General features: G+C 43.5%; 1 protein-coding gene across 1 annotated transcript in view; it reads left to right on the top strand.

Annotated features, from left to right (window-relative positions):
- The window catches only part of GLG1 (golgi glycoprotein 1), a 191,291-nt gene that overhangs the window by 123,134 nt on the left and 47,556 nt on the right, over window positions 1-20,601 (top strand). The window contains exons 5-8 of the mRNA XM_050922334.1: window positions 6,685-6,888; window positions 7,722-7,793; window positions 11,026-11,209; window positions 13,614-13,828. Of these exons, the coding sequence (XP_050778291.1) occupies window positions 6,685-6,888; window positions 7,722-7,793; window positions 11,026-11,209; window positions 13,614-13,828 (675 nt within the window). The remainder of the gene's footprint in view (window positions 1-6,684; window positions 6,889-7,721; window positions 7,794-11,025; window positions 11,210-13,613; window positions 13,829-20,601) is intronic.

Raw genomic sequence — 20,601 nt, 5'->3', positions numbered from 1 at the left:
GGCATTAAAATACTATTATGGTTGCATGTTTAAGTACACTAGTCAAGAAATGACTCTTCCACATAGTCCGTTTTCTTTCTAATGGTATAATTACATGCGCACTATTCCTGGAGAACACTGTATACTATTCAACATTATAAAATCTTATCTTTTCTTTCTGGTATATTAAGCTATTTCACTGTCAGACGGAAGCAGTTAACTTGGATTTTTGTATAATTTAAGATACTCTTCTCTGTGGTATGGATTTAAGGATTTAGTCAGCAGCCATTTTCTATAGTCAGCGTTTTAAAGAAATTGGTAGCTAAAGTTAAGCTCCTGAATTGCATGTTTAGGCACTGAAAGAAGCAGCTTGATTTTCATGTGTAGTCAGAGCAGCGGGGAGCTTGGCACTTGAGAAAATCAGGCTCCTTTCAGTGCCTGAATGTGCAATTCAGAGCAGCATAACTTTAGAACCAATTTTTAAAAAGCTCGGTCTATATTTTTTCCTCAAACAGCAGCTCAGTCTTATGCACTTTCATAAGTAGGTGACACAGTTAACTATTATGCTAATTTAGTTACAAACTTAAATGGCCTATGTATGTCTGCAAACTTCCACTGTTCTGTTGTACTGGATATATGGAAAATTGGAAAGCAGTTTAGTATGTATTTTAAATGACTGGAATACAGAGTAGTGCAGAGTATGGAAGATACATATTTATCCAAGGTCGTAGAACATATGTGAACTAATATGTGATCATGTATTCAGGATATTATTTTATTACATAGATGTATTCATGATATTACAGTAACTCCTCACTTAAAGTTGTCCCGGTTAACATTGTTAGGTTGCTGTTCAGTTAGGGAACGTGCTCGTTTAAAGTTGTGCAATGCTCCCTTCTAACGTCTTGGCAGCTGCCTGCTTTGTCCACTGCTTGCAAGAAGAGCAGCTCGTTGCAGCTAGCAGAGTGGACCAGCAGCCCCTCATCAGCTCCCTGCTCCCCTATGTTCCCTGTGCTGCAGCCACCCAGCAGGCTATCATTTGCTGGCAGTTCAGCTGTCCCTCCCCCCCACTGCCATGTACTGCTCTTGCCCTCTGCCTTGGAGCTGCTCCCAGAGACTCCTGCTTGGGGTGTGTGTGTGTGTGTAATGTCAGGGTGTCCTCCTGCACCCTGCTTACCCCTTTTCCATATAGAGCAGGGAGGGGACATGGAGGGAGAGAGACAGAGAGCTTGGGGCAGCAGCTGCTCTCTCAGCTTCCTGATCCACTTAAAAAGACAATGCACTTAAGAGTTGGTCAGCTTACTTAAAGGGGCAGTGCGCATCTTTCTCTCCCACACACAAGGTGTGTGTCTGTCTCTGTCTGCTATAATGTCTCCCCTCCCCCATGTTCATGCTGCCTTGCTGAGAGGCTACATTAACAACAATGTGTTAACCCTTGAGGGCTCAGCCAAGTGCTAGTTCATCATTTAGCAGCAAGACATTGCCTGTGAAATATTCCACCCTCTAACTTCACCACCTCAGTCAAGCTTCACAATCATCATAGCCGTGAACAATATTAAATTGTTTAAAACATATTCTGTGTGTATAGCTATATAATATATAGATTTTTGTCTGGTGAAAAAAATTTCTCTGGAACCTAACCTCCCCATTTACACTGATTCTTATGAGGAAATTAAGTGAAACGATGTCAAGCAAATCCAAAGTTGCATTTTTCAGGAACATAACTACAATGTTAAGTGAGGAGTTACTGTATTTTATTATTTTAGTTAACTCTTTTAGTAGGTTGTGTACATGCAAATAAAATAGCTTCCATCCTGTTCATGTACCTAATGTGCACTGAAGTCTTTATATGAATTTTTAATTAAAGAAAATCCCATGGTATGAGGAAATCTTGAATAAAGTGCTCTATAGTTCTTCTGCCGTAGGGCTAGAAACCATACTCTTCCTAGGTAGGAAAAGTTTTCATTTGTCTCATGCCCCAACAAAGAGGGGATGCCATTTAGATTTGGTTTTGGTGAGTAGTGAGGACCTCATAGAAGAAATGGTTGTAGGGGACAACCTTGGTTCAAGTGATCATGAGCTAATTCAGTTCAAACTAGATGGAAGGAGAAACAAAAATAGATCTGGGACTAGGGTTTTTGACTTCAGAAGGGCTAACTTTAAAAAATTAAGGAAATTAGTTAGGGAGGTGGATTGGACTGAAGAACTTGTGGATCTAAAGGCGGAGGAGGCCTGGAATTACTTCAAGTCAAAGTTGCAGAAACTATCAGAAGCCTGCATCCCAAGGAAGGGGGAAAAAAATAATAGGCAGGAGTTGTAGACCAAGCTGGATGAACAAGCATCTCAGAGAGGTGATTTAAAAAAAAGCAGAAAGCCTAAAAAGAGTGGAAGATGGGAGGGATTAGCAAGGAAGGCTACCTTATTGAGATCAGAACAGGTAGGGATGAAGTGAGAGAGGCTAAAAGCCATGTAGAGTTGGACCTTGCAAAGGGAATTAAAACCAATAGTAAAAGATTCTATAGCCATATAAATAAGAAGAAAACAAAGAAAGAAGAAGTGGGACCGCTAAACACTGAGGATGGAATGGAGGTTAAGGATAATCTAGGTATGGCCCAATATCTAAATAAATACTTTGCCTCAGTCTTTAATGAGGCTAATGAGGAGCTTAGGGATAATGGAAGGATGACAAATGGGAATGAGGCTATGGAGGTAGATATTACCACATCCGAGGTAGAAGCCAAACTCGAACAGCTCAATGGGACAAAATCGGAGGGCCCAGATAATCTTCATCCAAGAATATTAAAGGAACTGGCACATGAAATTGCAAGCCCATTAGCAAGAATTTTTAATGAATCAGTAAACTCAGGGGTTGTACCGTACGACTGGAGAATTGCTAACATAGTTCCTATTTTTAAGAAAGGGAAAAAATGTGATCCGAGTAACTATAGGCCTGGTAGTTTGACATCTGTAGTATGTAAGGTCTTGGAAAAAATTTTGAAGGAGAAAGTAGTTAAGGACATTGAGGTCAGTGGTAATTGGGACAAAATACAACATGGTTTTACAAAAGGTAGATCGTGCCAAACCAACCTGATCTCCTTCTTTGAGAAGGTAACAGATTTTCTAGACAAAGGAAACACAGTGGATCTAATTTACCTTGATTTCAGTAAGGAATCTGATACGGTTCCACATGGGGAATTATTAGTTAAATTGGAAAAGATGAGGATCAATATGAAAATTGAAAAGTGGATAAAGAACTGGTTAAAGAGGAGACTACAATGGGTCGTACTGAAAGGTGAACTGTCAGACTGGAAGGAGGTTACTAGTGGAGTTCCTCAGGGATCAGTTTTGGGACCAATCTTATTTAATCTTTTTATGACTGACCTTGTCATAAAAAACAGGAATGTGCTAATAAAGTTTGCGGATGAGACAAAGCTGGGAGGTATTGCTAACACAGAGAAGGACCGGGATATCCTACAAGAAGATCTGGATGACCTTGTAAAGTGGAGTAATAGTAATAGGATGAAATTTAATAGTGAAAAGTTCAAGGTCATGCATTTAGGGATTAACAACAAGAATTTTGGTTATAAATTGGGGACGCATCAGTTGGAAGTAACAGAGGAGGAGAAGGACCTCGGAGTATTGGTTGATCACAGGCTTACTATGAGCCGCCAATGTGATGTGGCCGTTAAAAAAGCTAATGTGGTTTTAGGATGCATCAAGTGAGGTATTTCCAGCAAAGATAAGGAGGTGTTAGTACCGTTATACAAGGCACTGGTGAGACCTCATCTGGAATACTGTGTGCAGTTCTGGTCTCCCATGTTTAAGCAGGATGAATTCAAACTGGAACAGGTACAGAGAAGGGCTAGTAGGATGATTTGAGGAATGGAAAACCCATTTTATGAAAGGAGACTCAAAGAGCTTGGCTTGTTTAGCCTAACCAAAAGAAGTTCGATGGGGGGGATATGATTGCTCTTTATAAATATATCAGAGGGATAAATATCAGGGAGGGAGAAGAGTTATTTAAGCTTAGTACCAATGTGGAGACAAGAACAAATGGATATAAACTGGACACTAGGAAGTTTAGACTTGAAATTAGATGAAGGTTTCTAACCATTAAAGGAGTGAAGTTCTGGAACAGCCTTCCAAGGGGAGTAGTGGGAGCAAAAGACATATCTGGCTTTAAGACTAAGCTTGATGAGTTTATGGAGGGGATGGTATGATGGGATAGCCTAATTTGGGCAATTAATTTATCAATTGATCTTTGATTATTAGCAGGTAAGTATGCCCAGTGGTCTGTGATGGGATGTTAGATGGGATGGGATCTGAGTTACTACAGAGAATTCTTTCCTGGGTGCTGACTGGTGAGTCTTGCCCACATGCTCAGGGTTTAACTGATCGCCATATTGGGGTCGGGAAAGAATTTTCCTCCAGGGCAGATTGGCAGAGGCCCTGAAGGTTTTTCACCTTCCTCTGCAGCATGGGGCATGGGTCACTTGCTGGAGGATTCTCTGAAGCTTGAGGTCTTCAAACCACAATATGAGACTTCAGTAACTCAGACATAGGTTAGGGGTTTGTTACAGGAGTGGGTGGGTGAGATTCTGTGGCCTGCATTCTGCAGAAGGTCAGACTAGATGATCATGATGGTCCCTTCAGACCTTAAAGTCTGTGAGTCTATGAGATGCATGAGAGGATCTTTGAAGTAGAGCTTGCAGCTTGGAAGGCAGGCTGGAGCAGGGAGTTGTCAGATGTGTTTAAGCCACATTTTATGAAGTTTGTAATATTAAGTGGCTCAGTTGCAAAGGCTATATGTGCATCATCACAGGGATTTGAGGGCAAAGGTTTGTGTCTAACATGGTTATGGATAAATCAGTAGAGTGGGGTAATCTGACATGATGCCACACGCTAGCAGTATTCTGTAATGGCACCTGTGAAGGCTGCTGATTCAACTCAGTTGACACATCCATAAATTTTTTACCTAATATTTTTGGCCATTTAAAAAAAAGTGTCAGTAGTTCTGGGATTGGTGGTGATTTAAGTAACTCGTGGCTTTTGAATGCTGCTTGTGGTCCTATTGTGCCAGTACCAACAAGACAGGTATCAAAGGCTTCCTGAGCCGAGAGAAATGTCGGAACAGGAGGGAATGATTATTGGAAGAATTATGTGGCTTTAAATAGTAATGTTACTGCTTGAAAGATTCCTGTTTTGTTCCAGCCTCTGCTGCTATCTGCTCATGGCTGTTATGGTAACACTGGCTTGACATATAGCGAGGGACTGAAGGAGAGAAGGGCTCACTGTGAATGCCTGTTAATGCAGTACACACAAGCAGATTGATTTATCCAGGCAGTCAGATAGGGCACTACTGAACAATTTCCCTTAGAGCAGGTGGTTGTCACACCAAAGCAGCATAGATTGAAGGAAAGGGGCTGATAGTTGAAAGTCCTCTAGTCATAGAACTCTTCTCAGCTAGCCATCTTGGACAGAGCTCCACCAGAGATGGATTCATATTTTAAGGGCTCAGACTTTCTGAAGGCCCCTTGGGTACCTTATTGTTTTAATTTTCTAAGCATGCCCAGCTGTGTGGCTGTGAAAAACTCACTGATCAACATTCTACTGCCTACTTCAGGGGTGCTGGGCAGAAGTGACTCCTCTTGTGCCATCCTTTGGAAACCAGTGAGCTTCCTCAGGTTGCTTGTTATCGTTACTCACGATCCTCTCGATCCAAAGTTACGTTCGGACTCTATTGAGCCCACTTGGCAGTGGATGTTAGCCTGGAGTTGCTTACCTTATGAGACTCAGTGCAGTGTTGGATGCTTTGACTTTTTTAGCACTGAGAATCCTAGATTGCTATGCTCCTTTGTGAATGCTTAACATCACTAATTATCAGTGACCGGAGTGAAGGCCACATTGACAGAGCAGCTTTCTAATTCCTCCCCTCCCCGAAATATGTTCCTTTAATGTGACACTGCCACTTGCTGTTGCCATGGTGATAAGAAGGCTATGTCAGATTAAAGATAACTTGGCCATTTTGGTAAACTGCTCAAAGCAGTGTGTCTAAATGGTGATATTCTCATTAAATCACATTAAAGCAAACCCAGAAGCATTGAAGGAGGCTACACCACTGTGAACCATCAGCACATCAGCAGTCTGTTATGATACGGTATGTGGATCATGCCACGCAAGACTGTTGAATTACAAAGAGAGGTGGGGACAGTGAATACAAAGCAGATCGCTTTGCAGTTTAATTTTATTTGGCCTCTCCTGGCTTGGAGCATGATGGTGGAGTGTCTCTCTCTCCTCTCAATCTGAATTTGGGAGCCAACTATTTCCAGGCTTTGTGAATTGTTGCTCCTACCAACTGTATGAATGTCCATGCACTGGAACAGAATGCATGTCTGCATAACTTTCAAGTCTGTATATAAATTGAGTGTCACTTAATTCTGGTGGTAGGTATCTATAAAGGGCTAAAATTATTTGGGCATTCTTAGCCACTTGCTAAGCCTAGTATGTGGCATGTGTAAGTCAGCATTATGGACTGCTTGGGGTACAGAATATGGATTTTAACACATTGGATAAATTAAATTGGTAATCAGGCATTTTCCGCATTCCCGTATGTTAGGAAGTATTCGTTCTTGTCTTCTGCTCTTGTAAATAATGGATCAGAAATGCTATTGGTAAAGGTCTTGATGCGATCTTTTTGTTATGTAGGATGCGCACTCACAAGGAGAGGTGGTGGCCTGCCTGGAGAAAGGGCTGGTAAAGGAGGCAGAGGAGAGTGATCCCAGAATTAAGGTTTCTGATGAGTGTAAGAAAGCAATTCTTCGTGTGGCTGAACTCTCCTCTGATGATTTCCACTTGGACCGACACCTGTACTTCGCATGCCGCGATGACCGGGAACGCTTCTGTGAAAATGTGAGTAGCTGGAAGTATTAGTCCAGTCTTATCCCACAAATCAACGCCTTAAAAGAGGCAAAGGACAGAGAGGAAGATCCCATAATGGCTGAAGCGATTCTGGGAACTACCTGTCAGCCTTCATACATCCATCTTCTGTGGTGAAACCTGTGCAAGAGATCAACTGTATTAGGCAGCCTTTGGTTACTACTCTGTTCCACTGTCAATAGCATATGACCTCCGTTAAGCATCTCATTTTTGTCAGTCCTTTGAGTGGCTGGAAACAAATTCTCAGTTTTTATTTTTATCTCTGTGGTTTGAGTAGCAGATTTTGTTGTTATTCTAAGCTTTTAGTTAAGCACCTTTGGCACCAGGAACTCCTATGAGGTCTTATGAAAAGTACATTTTGATCTCATTGTGTGGTTTTAGAGTGGACAGGAGAGGAGAATCTCGGCTCTACTCCCATTCTTGTCATGATGTTGAATTGATGGTAGCTGAAACATCATAGGCTCTGCTAATGGAGCAGTGGCATTGAGTGATGCAGCAGGAAAGCAGACCTATTGCTTTGTTCTGGTTCTCTTGCATTAATAGAAAAGGTATTTTCTCAGCAAAAAGATGGCAGGAGCCAGAGTAAGGAAACTCATCTGAAATATTTTCCTTTACAAAAAACCACCTTCAATTCTGTGCTATGTTTAACAATGTTAGTGAGTTATTCCCATAATGCACATGAACACTGCTTCGTTAGTTTAAAAGTAGGACTTTGGTATCATAGCACAATTCTATAGGATTTTAGTTAGCAAGAGGGTAAGCTGTAAACTATCCTAAATAACCAGTGCTGCTGTTCTGTTTCACAGACTCAGGCTGGGGAAGGCCGGATTTACAAGTGCCTTTTTAACCACAAGTTTGAAGAATCAATGAGTGAAAAGGTAGGTATCTATTTCAGCGGGGCAAATCCTTTACCCAGCAGTTATCGATCATCCATCCAGCTAACTGACCCTCTGTCTGATTCATCCCTATCCCCGGTATTACTAAATTTACAGTAACCCACTATTAAGCTGGCCAGATAGATGTGGGTCCCTTGAATAACTTTGAACAGATGCCTTTAAATTGGGATACTCATGCTTCCAGGTGTACGTTGATGGTATGGATTGGTTACTTTTGTTTAGTTTTGGGAGTGCTATATTTGGTATATAAAACATTAGGGATATACCACTGTAGTCCATCTACCAAACAAGGGAAAGCAAAGGCCAGGAAATGCAGGGATCTGGCCAAGTAAAAATTTCTCTCCTGTTTGGGTGACTATTCCTACTTTAAACATTGAATGGTGGTGTTGCTGTTTGTCCCTGAAGTTCTGGATAAGTGGTGTTGCTTTCCTGTGTAGACTAAACCAGATTATTTTGATGCATCTCTCTATATAGGCATTGCATATTAAACCTATCGCTTTGTCACCAGGCTACTCACCAAGACTACTTCTGCCCCTGATTTCCCTGCCCTCCCAGCTTAAGACTTCAGTGCCCTGCCTGGTTTGAGCCAGGCCCGCTAGCCTGCTGCAGACCCAGATGCAAGTCTGAACCACGTCCCCTTAACAGCTTTAGGCTTAATTGAAAGCAGGTTAAGAAGTGTTCCTGTCTTTAACACTCAGATGCCCAACTCCCAATGGGGTCCAAACCCCAATAAATCCATTTTACTTGTATAAAGCTTATACAGGATAAACTCATAAATTGTTCACCCTCTATAACACTGATAGAGAGAGATACACAGCTGTTCCCCACCCCCACCCACCCCCAGTATTAATACATACTCTGGGTTAATTAATAACTAAAAAGTGATTTTATTAAATACAGAAAGTAGGATTTAAGTGGTTCCAAGTGGTGACAGACAGAACAAAGTGAATTACCAAGCAAAATAAAATTAAAAGATGGAAATCTAAGCCTAGTACAGTAATAAACTGAATACACATAAAATCTCACCCTCAGATGTTTCAATAAGCTTCTTTCACAGACTGGGCACAATCCTTTCTCCTGGTACAGCCCTTGTTCCAGCTCAGATGGTAGCTAGGGGATTTCTCATGATGGCCAGTCACCTTTTTTCTGTTCCACCCACTCACATATCTTTGGCACAAGGTGGGAAACTTTTGTCTCTCTGGGTCCCCCCATCCCCAATGGAAAAGTACCAGGTTAAAGATGGATTCCAGTTCAGGTGACATGATCACATGTCACTGTAAGACTTCATTGCCCATTTGCCAGCACACACGTATACAGGAAGACTTACAAGTAAAACAGTGCCATCTACAGTCAGTTATTCTGGTTAATGGGAGCCATCAAGATTCCAAACCACCATTAATGGGCCACACTTTGCATAACTACAATAGGCTTTCAGAGTTATATTTCAGATTTCTAGTTTCAGATACAAGAGTGGTACATTTATACAAACAGGATGACCACACTCAGTAGATTATAAGATTTGTAATGATACATTACAAGAGATCTTTTGCATGAAACATATTCCAGTTACATTATATTCACACTCGTCAGCATATTTCCATAAAATCATATAAAGTGTAACGTCACAGATGCATTGTCTGTTGTAACTGCAGTTTTCCTATTTAACTCTATAGAGAAATTTAGAATTGTAACAAATAAACTTAATCTCACAGATGTGCCAGACTGGAGTTCAAAACCTTTTCTGTCTGTACCTATATTTTCACCTTATTTAATGGCACATGAACATAAATGCAAGCAATACAGGAGTAATTCAGTCTGCATGCTGTGCAGTATGCTGCCATCGAGTAGCATCCTTGGGACGCTCAATCCAGACTAGTGTAGAAAAGGAGCGTCATGAGGGGTGAAAGTGAGTTGTGGGGGAAGGGAGGAGAAAGGATCTTTATCATCCATACTAGAGGTTCTTACTTATAGCTTTAGTGGCATACATGTTTGAGAGAGAGGAACCCCTTTGACTCCCAAAACAGCATCATAATGATTGAGGTTAAAGAGAATTTAAATATTTGTTACCTCTCATCTCCATCCTTTCAGATATCTGGGCAGACCTGCTTTGGGGCTCACTGGAGTGAATGAGCCTGTGATGAGATACCTGGAGGCAATGTACTATTGCATTTTCTTCAGATGTTTTAACTGTCTAACAGTTCAGTTAAAATGAGTTGAAATCAAAACTGTAGGAGTAGCGCCTGCTTTTAAGAATGGCTCCAGCTAAGCATCATTTTCTCACAAGTGGCTGCCATTTTTCCAAAGTATGAGAAAGAGAAGCATTTTCATACCCTCCCAGCATGTGCTTATATCCAAAGCAGCAGTGAACTTTTTACAAGCTTCAGAGCTGACAGGCTGCACTCTCGCAGGCCAGAGAGCTGGGCCTAAGAGTACCTGGTGTGTTTGAGTGGCAACAGACTGTGATGGCCTGGAGCTTGCCCCCCCCGTGTGCTCCCTTTTGGCCAGCTGTGGTGCTGCAATGGAGACCTGCCTCACTTCTCTTCACCTGGCTTATAAACAAATGCAGACAGACTCTTTTAAATCAAAGAGCACCCCTTTTCCAAAGGTCTCCTTTATTAACTAGAGCCATAAATATAAGCAGGTGACTCTCTTCTTTCTTGAGTCTGTCTTTGGAAACCACCTGGGTTCCTCCTTTCATGGCTTCCTTAAGTAGGAATCCCCAGCTTTCCTCTTGAGAGCTGGGTTCTGTTAGTCAGATTTCCTTGCCCTTCCTAAGCAGGAGCCCTTAGTTCTCTTCTCTGGAGCTGAGGTGTTTTCAGCAGCTCTGAGGCCTTTGCCAGTCTCTGCCTTAGCTGGCCGCTGTTCCTTAATCAGGCTTCAGCCTTTCCCTTCTGGTATATCTGGGTGTCTGTCTGGTGTGAGGGAGGAGGCACCTTGTCCCCAATTGCTTGGAGGAGAGGGGAGTCTTGCCCCGCCCTCTCTGCATGGCTCCTGGCCCCAGGCCTTTGAGAGGAAATCCTGTCATTCTGTCTCTAAACACCATTCATTCCTGGGATGACTTTCTTTCTCTCCTCATCTCCTTAGGTCCTTGTGTTGGACCTTTCAACCCCTTAAAGGGTCATCCTATGTTAGAGTGGGCTGACCATTAGGCCCCATGACAGTATATATTTGTATTGATTGACAGCTCAGCTGTTCTAACACTTATCTTCCTCAGTGTCGTGATGCACTGACAACCCGTCAAAAGCTGATTGCTCAGGACTATAAAGTCAGTTATTCACTGGCAAAATCCTGTAAAAGTGACCTGAAGAAGTACCGCTGCAATGTGGAGAACCTTCCCCGGTCCCGGGAAGCCAGGCTTTCCTACCTGCTGATGTGTCTAGAGTCTGCAGTGCACAGAGGTGAGAGGGGTTAGAGTTGGGTAACCTGATTTGCTTGCTTATTTGGAAACTTAGCTACAACAGATTCCACTTAATAGCAATCCCAACACTGCCAGCTTTTGCTTAATAGCAGCATTTTGCCAGGGGCAGATCCGTCCCATTGACTGTAATGTTAATGGGATTCAGATGGTGGCAATACGCATGTTGCTTACTAAGAACTTTTTTTGGAAGAAAGCCCTGGCCACAGGCAGGTTTGCAGGGCTGCAGCCAGGGAAGGAAGCAATGAGACGTGCTCAGCACTGACTGCAGGCAAGTTTGTGTGGCTGCAGCCAGGGAAAACCTGACTCAGTGCTTCCTTCCCTGGCTGTAGACCCATAAACCTGCCTTCCACTTATTGGCAATTTCCAGATAACGGCAACTTCTATTGCTGGATACCAGGAGGTTACTCATTAAGCAGAATCTTCTATTTTCAAGCTCTGGCTCGTCAGATTAAAATGGAACTGCCTGCTGCTGATACTTCCATCAGTGGCGTGTCCCTCATGCAACAGTACTTGATATAAGACTTGCATATGCCTAAGCTGTTAGAGATTTGGTGGATTGTTTTGTAGCTAAGGTTTGAAATAAAATCTGGCCTGTAACTCTTAATATGTTTGTGGAAGACCATTGCTTATTTTAATTCTTGCATCATGTCGGTGATCTCAGTGTGAAGATTATCAAATGGAGAATAATTTCCAAAGTGTGCTCAAGTGATTCCTAATATGTACTTTAAAATCCTTGACAATAAAATGGCAAAGTCTACTTAAATTGTTGCTGTGGAACTGAAACCTGAAGCAGCTGTACTAAATCCTTCGCTCCACAGCTAATCTAAGTGGTTTTCCTCTTTGTTTATATAGTAAACATGAAATTTAAATTACTTAGTATATGATATAAACCGCTACCTTAATTTATGATCAGCTCACAACATGAAAGCCAAAGCTATTCACTTACTCTTTTGTCTGTTGTAAGTAGCCCTTCTTCCTCAACTAAGTTGTTTAAGTAAATTAATTTTCTTACTATACACATGTATGTATACATCAGCAGAGCATACTGCATCCTAATGATACACAATGCTAATTAATGATCTTCTTTAAATGTAGAGAGCAAAGATAATTAGTGCTGAGGCTGCCCTGGAACCCAGAACTGTCCCACAGGCATTGCAGAACATATGGGCCTATCAGAGGGTCTCAAAAAGCAGGGCCATGTTACATAAACTTGACAAAGCTGCTATAGAACTGTGTACAAGTGGCACACAATGTTACACATTCTTAACTTGTGTCTTGGAGGCATTTGTACCACTCTGCAGTAGGACCGCATGCTGTAATGCCTCTGGTGCAATGAGGGTCAAAGTGCCGTGGCAACCTTTCTCAAAGTCTTCGCGTTTATGGCCTTGAATGAGTAATTACGTTTGGATTGTGTAAAAATTGTACTACTTACTGCCTATGTAGCGTTTTCTTTATAGGACAGGTGTGGACTGGTTGCTTCCCTGAATTCCTCAACCCTGCAGCAGCTGCTGTGGTGTGTTTAATTTCCTCTTTGCTGATGGAAGATGTTACGCAATACCTAGGCCAGAGGTGCACACATTCTAGCTCGGAAGGAACATTGCTTCACACACCCAGCCATATAATCTAAGCATGACTTGGGAACTGGCAAAAGTTGGAGTTGAGAGATTTCCAGTTTCAATTTTTGGAGTCAAACTGCATAAGGGAATTCCAGGAAGATTTCTAATTAGCATATCTTAAACTTTTCAAAGCTGAATTTCTGTACAACTATTGTCCACTTGCTAGAAATCCAGCATGTCATTTCTGTAATGTGCCTGAACTTCATGCCCTCTGAGTATGAGAGTCTGCTGTCTCCCATGAAACCTTTCTCCCCCTAACTGGCATGTTAACCCATCATTTGGCCAGAATAATCTTTTCCAGTTATGTAAAAGGCCCTTAATTTACTGCAAGTGGCTTCCATCTCTGCAGTGAAACTGATCACTTGAATGTGCTGAGAATAGATGATAACCTCGTAGTTCAAGGCTAGAAATCCGTTGAGGGCTTCTGGTTATGGTACAAAAGCTGCTCTTGAACAGTACAGGCTCAAACTGGAATGTTCCTGTAAATGTTTTCAGAATATAATAGAATATTCTATGTAAAGAACTTCCTATTCCCAGCAGTCATATTACTATTGATTTGAAGTATTAACAGTGACTGTTAGTGTTTGTTCACTGGTTGATCGGGGGGTGGTCAGTAATTATCTATATTGCCTCAGTACTATACAGAATGCTGATATTGTCTCTACTCCTTCAGTGTGTGAAGTGTTCAATTACTATATGCTTCCTCGCACTGCAGAAAGACACCACTAAGCATTAACACTAAATCACATCTACCTTCGCTTGGCCTAGGTCGGCAAGTGAGCAGTGAGTGCCAGGGTGAAATGTTGGATTACCGGCGCATGCTAATGGAAGACTTCTCGCTGAGCCCGGAAATCATTCTGAGCTGCCGAGGGGAGATTGAACACCACTGCTCAGGACTGCATCGGAAAGGGCGTACTTTGCATTGCCTGATGAAAGTTGTACGTGGGGAGAAGGGAAACGTTGGACTCAACTGCCAGCAGGCGGTAAGGAGAGGCTTATGTCACTTCAATTCCATGTTGTGTGCTCAGTAGAAGAACTGCTCTCACTCCAGTTTCTTACGTTGCTCTGAGGATTCTAATGGATGCAGTCTAGCTGGTGGTAGCTATACATCCTGGTAGCATGAATCTAGACTTAGTATCCAGCAGCAGTTGAATAATTTTGCTTTAAAAATCCAGTTGTGATGTTCCGTTTCTTTAACTTCTCTTTAAAAATTCCAACTGCATACTTGATCTCCAGATACTGTAGTTCTTTAAAATCATCTGGCTCTTCCCTACAACACAATGTAGGGAAACTTCCATTTATACAAGGATATTCCCCTTTGCTGTTTGCCAGAAATATAAAAGTTCTTTGCAATTTTACTTTTCACTATGCTGTTTTACTCTTTTATTTCTCCCAGTTTGAACAATGAAAATAGACTAATCGTTTTCAAGTTCTGATATGCTATAGTGCTGCAAAGTTTGAATTGCAAGCATTTCAGGGAATATTAACTTTTCTCCAAAAGATGAGGAAAAAATAGCAATTTTTCTTTTGTCTTTAAGTTTTATAAAAACTGTTTTCTAAACATAAGTTTGGCCCAGATTTGACCTGACTGACTCTATAAATTGAACTCACTAATTCATTAATGTCTGTTTTCAAACTTATTAGTTCTGCTTAATTTCAAGTTTGTACTTAATTTCTGTTTTAATGACTATGCAGCTTGTTTGTGTGAGTTGATCCTGGAAGACTGACACTGTGAAGGGAATTGACAGTTGATAAAATGGTGTAGGGATTTTACTTCTGGTGTGACGTGGCAGTCTGGGTGAGCAGCTAAACTGTTAACTGCAATATGTGGAAGTCAGTATAGCCCTCTAGAACCTTGCCTTTCAGTTCTTTACTGACAGCAGTCAGCAAAGGAGCACCCTACTCCTGTTAGTGCAGAATCATATGCTGAGCTGTTGATGCCTGTGAGGCTGGGTTTTTTGGCCCCTCAGTTTGGATGTCTAGATGGTTGAGTTTACTCTTTGGGATGCATTGATGGCCTCCGGATTTTCTTCAGGGATATTGTTCTCTGCAACTCCATTAACTTCAATGCTGCACTGATAGCTCTAGGTGCTTTATGCAGTGCCAGCTTGGCCTTTTGTTGATGTGTTGTCTCTGGTGAATGTCCTGAGTTGCAGAGAATGCTAGGATCTCTTAATTGGTGATCCTTAGGGACATTGAGAGTAGAGGGTTTATAAACTTGCTAGAGCTGAAAGCCTTTAGGCTCCCTCTCAAACATTTTCTCCCACAGACCAGAGGGCAACTATGACCATATTGTCTGAAAATCTGTGCCGATGTATTACCTACATAGACAGGGGTTAGTCACCCTGCTGTGTCAGGAGATAATCAGTCTGCTATGCACCTTGCAGGGATTAAACTCTTCAGTTGATGATTTGATTAGAAAAAATCTGGATTGTCTTGCGTTCGATCAAACGTGCAGTGTCTTGACTAATATTTGTCAGGCTGTGGTCATCTATACATTGACTAGTTTACCTGCACTGAAGCAGATGTTCTGCTTTGTAACAGAGACCCACCATGTATATCAGGCCACCTTCGTTCACACTGGGGAAAAGGGCTCCAATGGCCATCTCATTTCATTCTCATCCTGAGAATGCTGAGGAATAATCAACAGAATAGTCAAGGTAACCTTAGTCACTTTGGTCTGGTCCCAGCAGAGCCAGCCCTTCCAAAGTTCATCCACCTACTTACCTCAGAGTCAATATTTATTGTCCCAGCGGAACAGCCGGGTGTTTACTTATACCTTGAGTTTCTTCATTTGACAGCACTGCTAACAAGTTTCTGTGGAAGCGTGAAGGGGGTGTACCAGGCCCTGAGGCCCCCTGCTGGAGACCTCATGGCCTTACCATTCCCCACCTCAGGAAAGAGCGGAAGAGGTGAGTCCTCCAGGTTGCCTAGAGCAGCTCTGGGCAAGCAGCAAATCAGAAGAGGCTGCAGGGAGCAGCCAATCAGAGTCCAGCAGGCTCATATAACAGGAGCTGCTGGAGTGAGCAGATTCAGTTGCTGTCTGGAACCAGGGGAGTAAGAGAGGTGTTCCCTGGCTGGCTGCAGGGACTCAGACTTCAGCCCTGAGATAAGGGTGAAAGTAGTGGGGCCACGGGGAAGTAGCCAAGGGAAACACAGCAATTAAAGGGACAAGCAGGTAGCTGCTGCTTATACGGTCACTGGGTTGGGACCCAGATTAGGGGGCAGGCCTGCGTTCCCTCCCTCGCCCCCCAACCAACCAGCTACTAGGGAAGTGGCTTAAGCCCTGAGAAGAGAAGTAGCCCAGGAAGGAGCTGAAGACCCTGAGAGGGAGGTCAGCATTTGTGGGACTCTTGATACCATCCCGGAAGGGGATTGAACTGTAATGAGTGACTCATCTGGGGCAATAGGCGAAGGCTCCAGGAAGGAAGCCCTGGGGGCACTGCTTCAAACCAGAGCAGGGACAGTTTGAGAGAGAGCCCAGAAAGGGCTGAGAAACTGTTTGAATTAGGGTGGTGCTATAAGCCCTGCTGGACTGGTTGAGGGCTGAGCCCAGAGATAGGGCTATGGACAGAGACTTTATTGGGGGCACTGTGGCAAGCCCTGTTGAATTACCCTGGAAGGGGTCTGTTTTGTTTGTGCAGATACGAACTGTTTGTGACTTGGCCGGAGGGCTGTGTCACTGAAAACCCACCTGAGAAGTTTAACTGCCAGCAGGAGTCGCCGTAAACAATGCAGTGCAGAGCGATGGAGGTGCAGGCACACCCAGCTGATGGGCTCTTGCATAAGGGGAGTGACCCTGCCACAGGAAGGATGTCTTGTCTCTTCCTTGTTTGAGGAGATAAAGACAGTCCTGTTTGTCTTGAAAATCTTCCACTAGGTGGTGTCATGCTACCAGACAGATGTGGTTTAAAGGGATGGCTTAAAGTTAGCAAGGTCTGGGTCCTGGTTTTCATCTGGTTCTGTTCATTCTTCGATTCTAGTCTGATGTTAAGGCTATCCCTGGTTATGACTTAGGTCACTGTTTCTGCCACTGTTTCATGCCCTTGCAAAAGGAACCATAGCATTTGTCCAGCCTCCGAAACAGTTTTTAAAGGTCTTATAAACTTTTGCTTTCCTGTGTGTGCATTGTTGGATCCTAGTGCTTTAAACTGTTACTGATCAAATTTATGGAAGGGCCTCCTGAGCCCAAGCATTCTTGTGTTCTGAACAATCTCTCACTGAAGATCTTGATCTCTGTGGCCGTTGCATCAGCCAGGAGGGTCTTGCATTTGCAGATACAGATAATCTACCTATATATCATATATCACTTCCTCTTTGTGGCAATTGGACCTCACCCCAAATTTCTGATGATAAAAGTGGGTTTGACATTTCAGTGTCAGTCACCACCTGTACCTCTTCAAAAGTATCTGAGTATACTCTGAGGATGATTGCTTGTTGTTAAGCTTGGCAGAATTCTATTTTATTTATTTATTTTTTCTAATTTTGTAAATTCATCCAACCAGGAGGATAGAAGCTTTACTGGCATATGGCAGCAGTGTGCCCTTACCTGAAATCCACAGGGCTATGGAGTTTTGGTTCCACCTTCTCAGATTACTATCATCAGTGCTACATCAAGGACAGATGCTGGTTTTGGGAGGGCAGTACCTCTGTCACTGTTTCACAGGGCTCCAGACCCCACCTCCTTATGGAGGGAACTGCTAGCTACTCTTGTGTTGTGTCTCTGTAAAACAGGCATGGGCAGACTATGGCCCATGGGCCACATCTGGCCTGCCAGAGATTTTAATCCAGGCCTCAAGCTCCCGCTGGGGAGCAGGGTCTGGGGCTTGCCCCGTTCCGGCTCTCCGCACAGCTCCCAGAAGCAGCGGCATGTCCTCCCTCCGGCTCCAACAAGTAGAGGCAGCCAGGGGACTCTGCTCTGCATGCTGCCCCCACAGCTGCAGGGATGGTGCCTACGGACAGGGCAGTGTGCAGCGGAGCTGGCTGGCCACACCTCCGCGTAGGAGCCGGGGGTGGGGGGGGTCATGCCGCTGCTTCCAGGAGCCACTTGAGGTAAGCACTGCCTGGAGCCTGCAATTCTGCCCACCCAACTGTTCCCTTGCCCCAGCCGTGATCCCCCTCCTGCACTCGGAACCCCTCGGTCCCAGCCCAGAGCACTCTCCTACACCCAAACTCCTCCTCCCCAGCCCCACTCCAGAGCCTGCACCCCCAGCCGGAGCCCTCCTCCCCGCCCCAGCCCAGAGCCCCCCTCGTGCACTGTGAATGCTTCATTTTTGGCCCCACTCCAGAGCTTGCACCCCCAGCCAAAGCCCCCTCCCACAATCCGTGCTTCAGAGCTACAAACAAAGCTCCTGAGGGCAGAAAGGAACAGACACACAGCTAGAGTGGGGAAGATATCTAAAAGTTTCTTCTTCATTAGAGTGGAGGTTGTAGATCTCAAGAGATATGTGTATGTATATGCCTTCTTAACAGCTAGCTATGTCCTGGAAAGGGACTGTGGTCAAATGGATGAGTATGTGACCCGTACAGCATCACTCTGGAGTCAGTACAGGCAGAACAGGAGCTGTTGTTGACACATGATTTCTCTTACTTTCCTCACCTTTTCTGGCCTAACTTTTTTCTTTGGTCCCCTCTTCTCTTATTAACCCCATAAGCATGTCATCCCTTCACACTGACTCAACAAATATCCTGGACTTCAGAGTAACAATCCTGGAATCTTGTATAGATAACTGGCCTGAAGCCTTCTTAATGCCTTACATATGCCATGTCATTGCAGAGGGGGGAGAGGCAGAAGGGCATGGGAATTCCGCTAGTACAGTGGTTTTTAATCTGTGATCCAAGAATCCCTGGGGATCTGCAGGTTGTCTAAGATTTCCAAAGGGGTCTGCAGGTTGAAACCCACTGCTCTAATATCTCCTTCGTGACCCAATGTCAGGTTGATGCTTTCTGAGGCTGAAGAATAGAGAGGACTCTGGTATGAATGCCACACCCTGATCGTTTGGAGGAGCTACTGTTCAGCAATTTAAAGCATTTCTCTGTGTCCCCATAGTGGTGTGTTAATGAATGGGATGTGCAGTTCATATGGCAGTGGGCTTTATCATCTGATCCTTGCCAGACTGGGTGGTAATGGGTAGTATTTTTAGTATCATCTTTGACAAAATCCAAGGAAATTTGAAGTGAGTTAGCTTATCCAGAGAGACTTTGTATTTAATATGGCTTATTGTGACTGCCAGGCAGGGTATTTTTATTTTTTGAGTTGCCTACCTCCTTAAAAGCTGCAATCAGGATAATTAACTTCCCGCCAAGAACAAGTTATTGGAAATCTTGTGTGTTCCCTGAAGATAGCGTAGTATATGGCCTCCTTTCATGATTTTGAACTTCCTGTTGGATATATAGTACCAACTTTTTATTTTCATTGGTTCTTTTGGTGTATGTTCTCTAGTTGCCCCATGATGTCAATGCTTTGATGCCTCTGTAAAAGCACCTAAAGATGCTAAGGTGAAAATCTTAATACTCTTAATCCAACTGCTGTAGGGATCTAAACAGCCACAGAAACTTTAAATGGGCTGGAGACACGTATTGATTTAGGTGATTAGGAGCCAAAGCACAGTTGCCTTATGAGTGAGAATTCCAGTTTTCAATTTAAATGGTTTCTCAGGAGAAAATTCAGCTTGCCTGAAGGGTGAAAATACTGTAAATATCTGCCTTCCTCCTGGCCATCCAGTTGCTGGCATTTCAGTGAGAAGTGAAATGGAGCAAAAGGTCTAGGGGCATCCAAGTGATGTATACAAAATTGCTTCCCAATAGATGCAAGAAATGAGGTGTTTGCCCAAATTTCCTTTATGCTCTTCAGTATAGAGGTCTGCTCAGGCCTAATTTTTAAGCTTGACCCAAACCAGAAAGTCATGTCATTTTCCAGCCTTTTCCTCACAGACCTCAGTCAGCATCATTTGTGCAGCAGCAGCTGCATGTGTCCCATTCCTGCCAGCTGCCCCCTGTTGCACTGCATGGATGCCATGGAGCAAAAGGCACTGTGACTCCTTGGCACGCTTTCGATCCCAGGGACCGAAGGAAGAAACCCGACCCGAAGAGGGTCAGCTTGTGTTCCCACCTGACTGGAACCAAATGCTTGTCAGGTCCTGTTGTGGTCAGGTTACAGGGCTCTACCTCAGTAAATACATCTTAAACTCACTCTCCTATGCAGTAGCCCAACAGAGGGCCCTCTAGAGAGGAGCTGTGTTGTAGAGTTGATGACAGAGTCCATAGCTCCTGTCTCAGGACTGTGCCTTAGCCACTAGACCATGTTTCGTCCCCATCTTGTGGCCAGACTAGTCTGGTCAGAAGTTCAGAATTTATCTTTCTCCCACTGTCATTCAATAGATAGATTTCAAGTGCAACCATTTCGACATGTATTTAATCTATCTATCTGCCTATTCGAGTTTAAATTCACCAAAAATTAGATAAGTTAATTCAGTTTAATCCTTCAACAGACTAAACAGGTGGACAAATGCTTTCTAACCTATGTATCTAAGACTAGAAGCCCAAATATATACTTTGGCTCTTGGCTTATATACCACAACGGGAGAGTTTTAAGTTCCATCACTAGGGCCCTACCAATTTCATGGCAGTGAAAAACATGTCACGGACCATGAAACCTGATCTCCCTGAAATCAGCCAGGCTGGGGACGGACAGGACTTGTGCTTCCCCTGCACAGCTGTTATCGGAGGAAGATCAGACCCACCTTCACATATACCA

This window comes from Gopherus flavomarginatus, chromosome 14 (assembly GCF_025201925.1).
Source record: "Gopherus flavomarginatus isolate rGopFla2 chromosome 14, rGopFla2.mat.asm, whole genome shotgun sequence".
Classification (NCBI taxonomy): Eukaryota; Metazoa; Chordata; order Testudines; family Testudinidae; genus Gopherus; species Gopherus flavomarginatus.
This window is presented reverse-complemented; position numbering and strand designations above follow the sequence as displayed.